The sequence below is a fragment of the Capra hircus genome, chromosome 1 (genome assembly GCF_001704415.2).
Source record: "Capra hircus breed San Clemente chromosome 1, ASM170441v1, whole genome shotgun sequence".
NCBI lineage: Eukaryota > Metazoa > Chordata > Mammalia > Artiodactyla > Bovidae > Capra > Capra hircus.
Genome location: NC_030808.1, coordinates 56,232,917 through 56,247,003, shown reverse-complemented (window position 1 = coordinate 56,247,003; position 14,087 = coordinate 56,232,917). Strand labels below are relative to the sequence as shown.

The 14,087-nt window shown below is 43.7% G+C and overlaps 1 protein-coding gene across 1 annotated transcript in view; it reads right to left on the bottom strand.

Annotated features, from left to right (window-relative positions):
- Positions 1-14,087, bottom strand: part of PLCXD2 (phosphatidylinositol specific phospholipase C X domain containing 2) — a 58,106-nt gene that overhangs the window by 12,350 nt on the left and 31,669 nt on the right. The window contains exons 2-3 of the mRNA XM_005674904.3: positions 7,595-8,055; positions 45-286 (exon numbers count right to left, since the gene is read on the bottom strand). Coding sequence (XP_005674961.2) covers positions 45-286; positions 7,595-8,055 — 703 coding nt within the window. The remainder of the gene's footprint in view (positions 1-44; positions 287-7,594; positions 8,056-14,087) is intronic.

Here is a 14,087-nt window from a genome sequence, read left to right as displayed (position 1 = left end):
AGATTTTTTTAACCCTCACTTGTGGGAAGGAAGCTCATTCCTACCTGTGGACCAGTGTGTTCTTGAGGCCGCCAACCAGGCCCCGGGCAATGGTCTTCACTCTGGGTGTGAGGATAGCTTGAGACACGTGGAAGGAGCCATGGGGGGGGCGCTCACTCAGTGTGGTCTCCAAGAATAGGATGAGTTTGCGCACACTCGTGGTATTGGCCCAAGGTGCTGGGATCTTCTTTCCAGGCCACAGGAAGGGGTATTGCTTGTAGAAGGGACAGTGATAGAAGATAAGAACCTGAAACATTCAGAACAAACAAAGGAGGGCAATTCATGAGCCACACTCCTATCAGTGGTTATGCTGATATTCAGTTAGAGGCTAAAAGCAAACAAGCAGTGCTTTTACCATCCAAATTCACGGACTTCTTCAATTCTACCCTGACCCTCTTCCCTTGGGAATCTCTGGACCCCAGGTGGAGAACCTCTGTGGTTAGTCTTGTGTGTAAGTTATGACTCCTATGCTCACAGAATTGACCCTGAACCCTTGGGTTGAGATCGACACACTGAACTAATCTGAGAGGTCTCAGGTTTTCAGTTGTGTGTGCTGATTCTGAATGAAATCTGCCAGGTGAGGAAGGGAGAGCAGGAGCTGCACAGGACAGGGAAAACTTCGAGTAGGGGATGCGTCTCCACTGGGCCCTCTCAGGATGGTGGTGATACTAGCAATATTGCTAAAATAATTAGCAAGCTACACTGCAGCATTTATTAGCTTCTGAAGGCAGCTGAGAGACGGATTGTCCCAGTCCAGAGCTCTGCTGCTTAGGTTTCCAGAGTGAGTGAGTGAAAGTTGCTCAGTCATGTCAGACTCTGTGACCCCATGGACAGCATAGTCCATGGGATTCTCTAGATCAGAATACTGGAGTGGGTAGCCTTCCCCTTCTCTAGGGGAATCTTCCCAAACCAGGGATCAAACCTAGGTCTCCTGGATTGCAGGCGGATTCTTTTTACCAGCTGAGCCACAAGGGAAGCCCAAGAATCCTGGAGTGGGTAGCCCATCCCTTCTCCGGCAGATATTCCCGACCCAGGAATTGAACCGAGGTCAGTAGTGCATTTTCTCTCCTCCTGGGTGGCAGGGATTCTTTCCTAAGGGAATGTCCAGCCTGTGTATTTACATTCCCTGGACTGCAATCCTTGGATAGCTGGCCTGAGAGCATAATCCTCCAGGCACCCAAGGGCAAGACTCTGAATGTGGGTCTTGTTTCCGGGGCACATTTTGCTGGTGACTAAGGAGCCTAACTGCTCTGGAAGGCCTGGAGCAAGGGAGCGCCAGGCTCCGTGCGCTGAACAGACTAATGGCTGTTCTCGTTGTGTTTAATGGCTCTGAGTAATGTCTGACTGACTACTAATGATGTCCGTGGTAAACACATGTGTTAATGAGGTTAATCACAGGCTCATCGTAAGCAGATTGCCTGGGAGATTGGGGAGGATTTCCTGCTGGCGTTGTAACTGGCTTGTTTGGAAGGCCGGGGTCTCCAACATCCATAAGGGTGAAGAGCTGGCTGTGGGAGGAGAGGCAGAAAGCTGCGTGATCCTTCAACATGGCCCGTCAGACCACTTCCTGTGCTCCTGGCCCCTGGGCAGAGGGTCAGGGGTTGAAAGGACAGTGCTGTTTTTCACTCTGCCTTAGAGAATGTGCAAAAAGGACACATTCTACAAAAGGGGCTTTATGCCTTTCCTCAGGAGCCTCTCAAGTAATCTGATCCTGAAGGTTAGAGGGGTAATTTCTGTTTACAGTAGGAGGTTGGCCTAGCACACCAGGACTCCTTTTACAGAATTCTAGGGGCAGCAGCTTGCCCGGGGCCTGTGTTTGGCATCAGACTCCCGACCTCACTCTGCTGTATTTCCCATAAGAGATATTCTTCCCTCCAGCTCAGCAATTCATGCGCCAGTTTTCTCCCGAGACTCAGATTTAAAATCTCATTTCCTGTAAGAATTATTCTTTAATTGACCTCTTCTTATTTTGATCATTCTTTTCCAAGGGCCCCGGGATGTAGATTTAGACTATATACTATTTTTCAACTGATGGCTTACAAACGCTTTCCTTCATACAGTACATTTGAGGCAGTTTTGTCTCATAATTGTATATCAGTTGTCTTATATTTTACTAATGTCACATAGTCTTCTTACCTTCTCATTGAGATTCTAAATACTGCCAAGTTGTAGATGAAATCTTCTCATTCATTGTACCTTCAAAACCCATAGCCACTAATGTACCAGCACATACCTGTGAGCTGGGATGCAACTGCATATGGAGTAAATGAAATGTGACTGAATGGTTGTACACTTCTTGCCATTAAATTATGGTAATAAAATACTCTAGGGGTTACATGCAAGGCAGCTCACTACATAATGAATATTTAAAGTTTAACCGCCAGTGTGGCATGCTCCAACGGTGGGGAGGTAACAACTGAGGCTCTGCTGGAGATCTCTTTGTTCAGCTCTTAAGAGGCAAGGCAGGGAAACCTTTGGGAAAGAAAGTGGAACAAGGAAGCCCTGAAATTCAAATTGATGACATGAGCCCTTTTTCTGACATGTCATCACAGTTTCTTTCCGTCATAATTTTAGGGGTGTTAGTTGTTGAATGATATAGATTAAATTCAGTTCAGTTCAGTTGCTCAGTCATGTCCAACTCTTTGCGACCCCATGAACTGCAGCACGCCAGGCCTCCCTGTCCGTCACCAACTCCCGGAGTCTACTCAAACTCAAACTCATGTCCATCGAGTTGGTGATGCCATCCAGCCACCTCATCCTCTGTCGTCCCTTCTCCTCCTGCCTCCAATCCCTCCCAGCATCAGGGTCTTTTCCAATAAGTCAACTCTTCGCATGAGGTGGCCAAAGAACTGGAGTTTCAGCTTTAGCATCAGTCTTTCTAATGAACATCCGAGACTGATCTCCTTTAGAATGGACTGGTTGGATCTTCTTGCAGTCCAACGGACTCTCAAGAGTCTTCAACACCACAGTTCAAAAGCATCAATTCTTCGGTGCTCAGCTTTCTTTACAGTCCAACTCTCACACCCATACATGACCACTGGAAAAACCACAGCCTTGGCTAGATGGACCTTTGTTGGCAAAGTAATATCTCTGCTTTTTAATATGCTATCGAGGTTGGTCATAACTTTCCTTCCAAGGAGTAAGTGTCTTTTAATTTCATGGCTACAATCATCATAGGCAGTGATTTTGGAGCCCCCCAAAATAATATCTGACACTGTTTCCACTGTTTCCTCATCTGTTTCCCATGAAGTGATGGGACCAGATGCCATGATCTTCGTTTTCTGAATGTTGAGCTTTAAGCCAACTTTTTCACTCTCCACTTTCACTTTCATCAAGAGGATTTTTAGTTCCTCTTCACTTTCTGCCATAAGGGTGGTGTCATCTGCATATCTGAGGTTATTGATATTTCTCCCGGCAATCTTGATTCCAGCTTGTGTTTCTTCCAGCCCAGCGTTTCTCATAATGTACTCTGCATATAACTTAAATAAGCAAGGTGACAATATACAGCCTTGATGTACTCCTTTTCCTATTTGGAACCAGTCTGTTGTTCTATGTCCAGTTCTAACTGTTGCTTCCTGACCTGCATACAGGTTTCTCAAGAGGCAGGTCAGGTGTTCTGGTATTCCCATCTCTTTCAGAATTTTCCACAGTTTATAGTGATCCACACAGTCAAAGGCTTTGGCATAGTCAATAAAGCAGAAATAGATGTTTTTCTGGAACTCTCTTGCTTTTACAATGATCCAGAGGATGTTGGCAATTTGATCTCTGGTTCCTGTGTCTTTTCTAAAACCAGCTTGAACATCTGGAAATTCACAGTTCACGTATTGCTGAAGCCTGGCTTGGAGAATTTTGAGCATTACTTTACTAGCATGTGAGATGAGTGCAATTATGTGGTAGTTTGAGCATTCTTTGGCATTGCCTTTCTTTGGAATTAGAATGAAAACTGACCTTTTCCAGTCCTGTGGCCACTGCTGAGTTTTCCAAATTTGCTGGCATATTGAGTGCAGCACTTTCATGCATCATCTTTCTGGATTTGAAATAGTTCAACTGGAATTCCATCACCTCCACTAGCTTTGTTTGTAGTGATGCTTTCTAAGGCCCACTTGACTTCACATTCCAGGATGTCTGGCTCTAGGTGAACGATCAAACCATGATGATTATCTGGGTCGTGAAGCTCTTTTTTGTATAGTTCTTCTGTGTATTCTTGCCACCTCTTTTTATATCTTCTGCTTCTGTTAGGTCCAGACCATTTCTGTCCTTTATTGAGCCCATCTTTGCATGAAATGTTCCCTTGGTATCTCTAATTTTCTTGAGATCTCTAGTCTTTCCCATTCTGTTCTTTTCCTCTATTTCTTTGCATTGATCGCTGAGGAAGGCTTTGTTATCTCTCCTTGCTATTCTTTGGAACTCTGCATTCAGATGCTTGTATCTTTCCTTTTCTCCTTTGCTTTTCGCTTCTCTTCTTTTCACAGCTATTTGTAAGGCCTCCCCAGACAGCCATTTTGCTTGTTTGCATTTCTTTTCCACAGGGATGGTCTTGATCCCTGTCTCCTGTACAATGTCACGAACCTCTGTCCATAGTTCATTAAATCTATTTCTCACTTCCACTGTATAATCATGAGGGATTTGATTTAGGTCATACCTGAATGGTCTAGTGGTTTTCCCTACTTTCGTCAATTTAAGTCTGAATTTGGCAATAAGGAGTTCATGCTCAGAGCTACAGTCAGCTCCTGGTCTTGTTTTTGCTGACTGTATAGAGCTTCTCCATCTTGGGCTGCAGAGAATATAATCAACCTGATTTTGGTGTTGACCATCTGGTGATGTCCATGTGTAGAGTCTTCTCTTGTGTTGTTGGAAGAGGGTGTTTGCTATGACCAGTGGTTTCTCTTGGCAAAACTCTATTAGCCTTTGCCCTGCTTCATTCTGTACTCCAAGGCCAAATTTGCCTGTTACTCCAGGTGTTTCTTGACTCTCTACTTTTGCATTCCAGTCCCCTATAATAAAAAGGGCATCTTTTTTTGGGTGTTAGTTCTAAAAGGTCTTATAGGTCCTCATAGAACCGTTCAACTTCAGCTTCTTCAGCATTACTGGTTGGAGCATAGGCTTGGATTACCGTGATATTGATTAGCCCATGCTTAAAACTATAACAGAGATTTACTCTGTGCTAGAAATTCACTGCCCACATGATTTGTTACTCCTGAAATTACCTGTTTCTCTGTAAATTTCTAAATGGTCTAGTATGCAATATATGCACAGCCTATCTATGTACAAAATTATAAAACTATAACCTGTTTACCAACTTAGCTCAAAATTTAACCTTACCCAAATTCTCATATTCAAAGGGCCAATCACAGATCTTCCCTGTCTCCCATTCAGCTAACCCTCTGAAAGTCTATAATAATAGAGGATTATGAATAAAGCCAAAGTGTTTTTGTTAGCATAATCTATGACTCTGGTTGTGAAAATCACCAAGATGTGTGAACAGCCCTGGAAAAGCATTGAGAACTGGGGGAAGTCTGGGGAGGTGACAGTCTGTGACTGTGACAGCCATGCCACTCACCAGCAATGTTCTCCTGGGAAAGCCTCAGTTTTCAAATCTGTAAAATGAGGATAATAATGACAACCTATGTCATAGTGCTCTTGAGAGAATTAAATGAGTTAAACCCTGTACTTAGCACACTGTAGAAGTCCCATAAATGTTATTATTGCTCTCGTTACTAGTATTATTTAATGTTGTAAGAGAGAGATTCCACTGGGGAAAAATTTCTCCAAATTAGGCTTGAGAGTCCAAACAGATATAAACTTATGTTTAGGGGAGAGGGGTGGTAAATGTTTGGCAAATGTCACTTATGAAAGTTTTAGTGAAGAAAAATAGCTTAGATAACTTTAACAGACACTGAGAGTTGACTCTTTAGTCTTTGTAGAGCCATTTAGGGGTGCACAGTGTGACCCAGTGTTTCTCGCTCCTAAGGCCAAGTCTGGGAGTCGTCCTTGAATCGTCATGGTCCCAACAACGAGGAAACCCTATTAGCTCTAACTTCTCCTAGGTTCAAAATCTGACCACGTTCCACTGAGATTCTCCTCGCTGGTTTCCATACTTTCCTTCTGTCTCTACTCCAAGTCTCCTCTTAGTAACCAGAGGGATGCCATCAAAACCTAAGTCAGGTCATAGCACCCTGGGCTTGGAACCCTCCCAGAACCCTTCTCACTCAGATTAAAAGCCAAGTCCTTTTAAGGTTCCTACGATCCCCTACCATCTCTCTGCCTTCCTCTGCTGCTCTGCTCTCCATCCCCACAGCTCCTGCTTTTCCTTAACAATGCCGGGCACCTTCCTGCTTTGGGGCTCTGCTCTGGTTGGTTCCTCTGCTGGGAAAGCTCTTTCCCAATAGATTAACTCCCTCAGATGCCATCTTTTCAACAAGGGCTACTCTGATCAAACTATTTAAAATTGTGAGTGACCCTCCAACCCACAGAACCCTGGTTCCCCCTTACACTGCTTGCCTTTCTTTTTCCATTGCTCCCATGACTTTCTAACATTTTATATACTGTATTTATCATATTTATTACCTATGATCTATCTCCCTCCACCTGAATGAAATCTCCCTCAGGGCAAGGATCTTTGTTTTATTTACTGATTTAACCCAAGTGCTTTAGTCTGGAGCTTGGCACATGCTTGTGTTCAACATATATTTGCACATGAGTGATCTTAAGTTGATTTTTAATTAAAAGCTCTTCTCTCGGTTCAAAAATAACTGTCTCTTGAAGATGTTTTGGTTAATGCATCTATGAGTAAGGGAGCAACTGTGAATGAAAGGTCTTTTTTTTTTTTTTCTTCCTTTTTAAAGAGTCTATATTGGAGCCTGACCATTTCTAAAGCTCTCCTCTCCCACCATCACCATCCTCTGGGACCAGAAAAGAATTTATCTGAGGCTCACACTCCTTTTCCTGAGTTTCTGCATCATGGGTCTAAGTTTGGGGCTCTTCTCAACTTGGGGGTGCTCTTCCAGCCTTGATCCCTTCATGGGTTTTTCCTTCCTTAACTCTGTCTCCCCCACTGACCCAAACGCCTTTAAAAATGTTAACACCTCTGAGATGAGTCACTTCCTGTGCCTTTGTCAGCTAACACTTCTACGTATCAATTAACATTTGTCATGGATGATCTGACATTGAGTTGAAGGCACAATGGGACAGATTATCCCTAAGGGGAACGAGGAGAACAGAGTGGATGGGAGATAGAAAAACGGCAATGGCCAACTGGTGCTATTTCACAACTCTGCCTTGGGCTGGTTCTGGCCAGGTCATTCAAAGTCAACTTAGATGCTCAAACATTGCCAAACAAGTAGTAAATATTTGGCAGGTATCAATCCCGGTTCAGTGGTACCCAGGGGAGCCCTTGGAGCCATCTGAGAGCCCAGGAACCAGATTTTTATTAAGACAAACACTCTACGCCTTCTACCCTAAGGGCCCTGAATGAGATGTCTTAGAGTTGGTGACCCAGAAAAAGCAGGAAGAGTTCCGTTCTTGCCCTTGGAAGTTTCTCTCTGTTCCCTCCTACCTGGCACTTCTTCTCCCACAGATTCCGCAGCGTCATGCTCTCCACACTGCAGGCTGAGCACAACTTGCTTCCAAAGGCCTCCTGGATCCGGAGAATCAGGCGTTTGTGATGGGCCTCATCCATGGCATAGAAGTGGTTGAAATCCAGGAAGACAATCTCTTGGGGGTGCTGTGTGAGGAATGAGTCGATCTCCATCAGTCCATCCCAGACCCTGATGCCAAAAAGCCCGTGAATGAAGTAGATTTCCTGGTCGGCGTCCCCTGGCTTGGAAGACACACGCAGGTCAAAGTAACGGATCCCAGCATCCAGCTGTTCTCGGAATGTCAGGTTCTGAGTCACAGACCATTTCTTCATGACCTTCTTCACGAATGAGATCCTGGCGAGGCGTTTGATTGCTGGGGTTTGGTCAGGCCCCACTGGGGACTTTTCATCTACCCAGTAGCTGAATGAATCATGGGAGCCTGCACAAAGCAACAAAAGGGAGGTGAGCAGTTGAGACTGAGCTGGGACAGATAATCCCAAAAGACAAGAATTAAAAACCAAGTACACACACAGAATACTGTGAACAAATAGTGGCAAAAATTTTCAAGCTTGCAAGGGATGAAATAAACACAAATAAAGGTAATGTAGTCTTATTAGCAGCTTGTTCATAGCTCAGTTGGTAAAGAATCTGCCTGCAGTGTGGGAGATCATGGTTTGATCCCTGGGTTGGGAAGATCCCCTGGAGAAGGGAAAGGCTACCCACTCCAGTATTCTGTCCTGGAGAATTCCATGGACTGTATAGAGTCCACTGGGTAGCAAAGAGTTGGACACGACTGAGCGACTTTCACTTTTCACTTCTCAGCCAGGAGTAAAATGATATTTCATACATTGCTGGTATAAGGTAATTTTTTTAAAAAAAACTTTGTTTAAATAACCCAATCCTGAACCCCCCTCCCACCTCCCTCCCATACCATCCTTCTGGGTTATCCCAGTGCACCAGCCCCAAGCATCCTGTATCCTGCATCCAACCTAGACTGGCGATTCATTTTTTATATGATATTATACATGTTTCAATGCCATTCTCCCAAATCATCCCACCCTCACCCTCTCCCACAGAGTCCAAGAGACTGTTCCATACATCTGTGTCTCTTTTGCTGTCTCGCATACAGGGTTATCGTTACAATCTTTCTAAATTCCATATATATGCTTTAGTATACTGTATTGGTGTTTTTCTTTCTGGCTTCACTCTGTACGATAGGCTCCAGTTTCATCCACCTCATTAGAACTGATTCAAATGTATTCTTTTTAATAGCTGAGTAATACTCCATTGTGTATATGTACCACAGCTTTCTCATCCATTCATCTGCTGATGGACATCTAGGTTTCTTCCATGTCCTGGCTATTATAAACAGTGCTGTGATGAACATTGGGGTACACGTGTCTCAATAAGGTAAATTAATAAATACGCTGTTGGAAAGCTACTAGAAAAATGTTTGAGAAGAGCTTTAAAATATTCACACCATTTAATCTAGTAATTTCATTTCAGAAAATTCATTTTCAATAGGAAATCTATTCTGAAGAATTAAACTAATGTTTGGAAAAATAAAGATGTCTTCTGAAGAATATTCCTAATAGAGACAAACTAAAGGTTGCTTAAGTGTACCTCATAGAATCATGTTTAATGGTGGCACAGCTGCTTTATTCAAGCAGGCATTGAAAGAAAAGATAAGACAACTCTGTGTCTATCTCAGTAATGCTGGGACAGGCATTTAACTTCTAAGAAAGGCAGAATGTTTTTCTTAAACTGCCTTCTTACAATTTTGTATATACTATTTTTCTATTGTAAAAATGAGTCAGTGGCAATGATTTCTTAATAGATCATATAAACATTCTGAAGAGCCTTGGTTAGTTATATGCCCCTCTTTCTGAAATCATCTCTTAATAAGCCAAAATTGCTACTAAATGATCAAATGCATGTTGTATTTCTATTCCTTAAAGAGGGTAAGGATCCTTCTAGACACTGAGATGATCTTACTGTTATAAAGTCCAAAGGACCGTGAGAGACACTTTCCTAACTACAGTGAGAAAATATTTCAGTAATAATTTAAGTAAAAATTACCTTTAGCAAATATCTTCCATTTTGTCATCAGTTTCTATCTGGTGTCAACTATTATTATTTGGTTGGCTTGGTGAGTGGCTCTCACCCCAGGGGTCTCCTCACAGGGTGGCACTTTGTAAGCAAAATCTAAGAGGAAAGTGTTGTGTTTTGCCAATCTTGTCCTTAATCACTAAGACACATCAGAATCGAAATTCTTATATTCATATAGAATACTCTTGACTGTCATCAGTTATACTTTTCAGAAAGTTTTAGAGTAGGTATTTCATACATAACATAGGATTTTATACAACTCTACTGTTTTATGTTTTATTATTTCCATTTCCTTGAAAATAAATCATTCTGGGATTTTTTTTTTTTTTACTGTTTTATCTTTTTAGAAATAAAGCCAAAAACAACAACAACAAAAAAACGTGACAAGCAATGCTTTATTGTTATGTAGTCTCTAGAACATGAAGCGTATTCAGCAACTATTAAGAAAAAGCATAGTTATCAATCCTCAGGCAAAGTGAATTTTGTGAGCAAGAAAATTACTAGCATGTTTCAGGTAAAAAATGGCTGTTACTAATAGAAATGTGGAGCGAGTCCCTCCGGAGTTCCCACACTGGTTGTCTCTGCTAATGAGACTCACTGGATACTTGCCGAATGCTCTGCTTCCCTGGGCTGCAGCAGAAATAGGAGCTCTTTATACCTCTTCACTGAGAGATTTATTATGAATACATTATGTATAGATGGAGGACAGCCAGTTCTCTCTTCTTTTTAGATTTTATCAGCAGCCCAGCTGTTTGGGATTGAGTGTGTAATATAGTATGAGTTATGCATTGTACTTAATTCTTCCCTGGGTATCAGGGAATAGCCATTATCCAAGCATGGAGAAGAGCAAATCCCTGCTGGTATTCTCTGGCTGGTGCTGAGCCCAGTTTCATGCCCAGAGGGAGATGTGCTAACAACCTCCGGGGTTTTCTCCGTGTCTGAGGACTATGCAGCAGTGTGACAGCCGTGGGGCCCCAGGGACCATTTCTGAATGCCTGGGGACACACTGGGTACCAGCGCATCCTGCAGAAGAGGAAGGGCATGCACGTCTCCTGGAAACTCGGAGTCTCTCTGCAACCTTTTTGCCCCCTTTTCTATTCTAGCTGCTTAGCATTGCCCACTGCCATCCCCTGGACAGGAAGGAAAAGGACAAGGGAGCAGGTTGTTTGCTGACTGTTTGATAGCGTTTGTCCTTCCAAGGCCTCCAGCAGTCAAAGCCAACACTCACCCATTAACCACTGTCAATATTTTTGCCTTTCTACCTAATTTTTCCCCAGGAGGTTGTTGAGTTCACTCATGTAGAGTGAGAACAATAACATCCAGACACTTGAGTGCACTTAACTCTCTTTTTTGAAAAACCAGGTAAAAATACCCCACACTTCACACAGAATATTTACAAGGTTACATTGTGCAAAGAGTACTTCTGCTGCTGTTGCTGCTAAGTCACGTCAGTCGTGTCCGACTCTGTGCGACTCCATAGACGGCAGCCCACCAGGCTCCCCCGTCCCTGGGATTCTCCAGGCAAGAACACTGGAGTGGGTTGCCATTTCCTTCTCCAATGCATGAAAGTGAAAAGTGAAAGTGAAGTCACTCAGTCGTGTCCGACTGTTCGCGACCCCATGGACTGCAGCCTACCAGGCCGTCCATGGGATTTTCCAGGCAAGAGTACTGGAGTAGGGTGCCATTGCCTTCTACATCAAAGAGTACTTACAAAAGGAAAATCTTAATATTTTCCACCCTAGATTTATTATCAAATTTTCCTCTTCTTCCTACTCCTTGAAAGAAGACATTTTACTCTTTAGACTGTCTTGGGGCTTCCCTAGTCATCCAGTAGTTAAGAATCCAACAGCCAGTGCAGGGGATACGGGTTCCATAGCTAGTTCAGGCAGATGCCACATGTCTCAGGGCAACTACTGAGCCTGCTCATCCTGAGCCTGCGTTCCAGAACAAGAGAAGCCACTGCCGTGAGAAGCCCGGGCACCACAGCTAGAGTAGCCCCTGCTCGCTGTAGCTAGAGAAAGCCTGAGCAGCATCAAAGACCCAGCACAGCCCCCACAAAAATGTTTCAAGACTGTCTTTAGGACTGTTTCTCTCGCTTTGCCCTGGATTAAATTCACACATTTCCCCCAGAGAAGTGACCCCCCCCCACCACCACCACCACTGGCACCCGCACCTCATCGCCTTGTTCTGGAAGACAACTGCTGTGTGGACTTGGCAGGATCATGGCTCCATGAGTCCTGGCTTGTTTTATGACAAGGTTAGGAAATAGCTTAGAACTTCATTCTGTTGCCGTTTCTGCCACAGGAAGGGTTTTTGCTGCTACCACCTGAAAGTACCTGTGCATCTTCACGCATCCTCTCTAGGGCATTTTTTTAAAAATCTCTGACTACAATAGATTTAAGTGGTCTTCTTTATGGTAAGAACAAAACAAATCTCTTTCCATGTCTCACCCCTTCAGGTGACTGTTCTCTGTTTTCCTGGCTGTCGAATTCTTGAAACAGGCCAGTGCTGTGACCTTTGTCTCCCTGATCAACTCTCTCCTTCCAGTTGGAAGCGACCTCCTAGCCTTGTGTTGCTACTCTTCATCCTTATATCCTTGGAATCGACAACTCCAAATGGCTTTATTCTTCCTGGCCTCTGTGAGGGCCTGCTAAGTCAGCTCTTTTCTGGAACCTTCTTACATTTTTGTATATATTATTGGGCTTCCCTGGTGGCTCTCAGCTGGTAGAGAATGCGGGAAACCTGGGTTTGCTCCCCGGGTTGGGAAGATCCCCTGGAGAAGGGAAAGGCTACCCACTCCAGTATTCTGGCCGGGAGAATGCCATGGACTGTACTGGGGTGACATGACTGAGTGACTTTCACTTCCATTCCCTTGTGATGCACGACGCACACCTTCAGGAGTGCCTGTCCTTCTTTGACTGCTCTCCTTTGGCCTCCTTTGCTGGCTCTTCTCCCTCCTGCTTGTCTCCCAGTTTAAAGCTTCCAAGGGTCTTTATTCCTTCCTTTTCCCATCCTCAGTGATTTCATCCACTTCCCAAGTTTCTAATCACAGCACCATTATGCAGATGACACCATTTCTAGCACAGACTCTTCTCAAGTTCCAAATTTATGTGTCCAGCTTCTGCTGTGGTCTTCCAGCTACACCTGCCTGCAGATGTAGGCACAACAAATGACAGATTCTCCATTTACTCCGCAAAGCCAGCCACTCATGTGGCTCCTCTGATCCCCACAGAATGCCTCTGCTAAATCTGTCAATAGTTCACTCGGTTACTCAGACTTGAAACTTTGGATTCTAATTAAATTCTTCCCTCTTCCTCACCCCCTGCATCCAACCAGTTACCTAATCTTAGTATCTGACTTCTAAAAAAGACATCAAACATGTCTCTTCCTTTAACCTTCACCTGCCACCCCCTCACTACCTATCTTATAAGCAGAATCAACAGAGCCCTGACTTGTCCTTTGAGTCCAGCCTAATTTGTTCAAATTTAAAAGTCGATTGTCTCAAGATAATAGTGCTGATTACATCATTTCCCTCTTACCCACAGATCAGGTTCAAACTCTGGTCACTGGTGTTTAGGGCTCTCCTCAACAAAGTTCCAACGTATTATTCCGGCCTCATATCTCACCAGGCCCCTTCCTCTGACTCTGTGCACTTACTTTGCTGATAGCTTTCATAAAATATTCTCTCATCCCAATTCTGTCCACCAGTGTTTAAAACTCATATCGGGTAAACTGCTTACCCTATGCCTCAGTTTCTTCACCTGTAAAATGGGCATGATTGTATTGATTGTCACAGAAATTGTTGTGCATGTTGGAATGCATGTAAAGTGCCTGGAACAATGCTGATATATACTAAGTGTTGAACTATTGTTACTGTTATTAGTAGTCACTCTCTGTTACTTGGAAACTAGAGGGAAAAGGGGGTGATCAACTGAATTCCTTATCTTAAATACTTAGGGTCTGGAAGATTTTCTTTCCTGCACCTGAAGCACTGTTCCTCTCCACCTTGTTGGCTGATGTGGAGATAACAGCTTAGCCTCTACCTGTTGACGGGAGCTGCCACTTGCCCTCTGGGTCACCATCTAAGCTCTGTCATTGCCCACTTTTAAAATCTCAAGACACAATACCCTACTTTCTGATCACAACTTACTTTTCTTCTTCCTCATTGTGACTTGACTTCTATTTCCTCTAAGCTGAGAGCCAGAGTAGGCTCTATATTGTCCTTTGGCTGGCTACAACCAAGTTGTTACTTGCCACTTTTATCTGCAGAATTATTAATTATAACCATCTGAAAGCTGCAAGGATCATTGTGAAGACATGTTGTCTATCTATACATATCAATCATATGCACAGCCCCCAAAT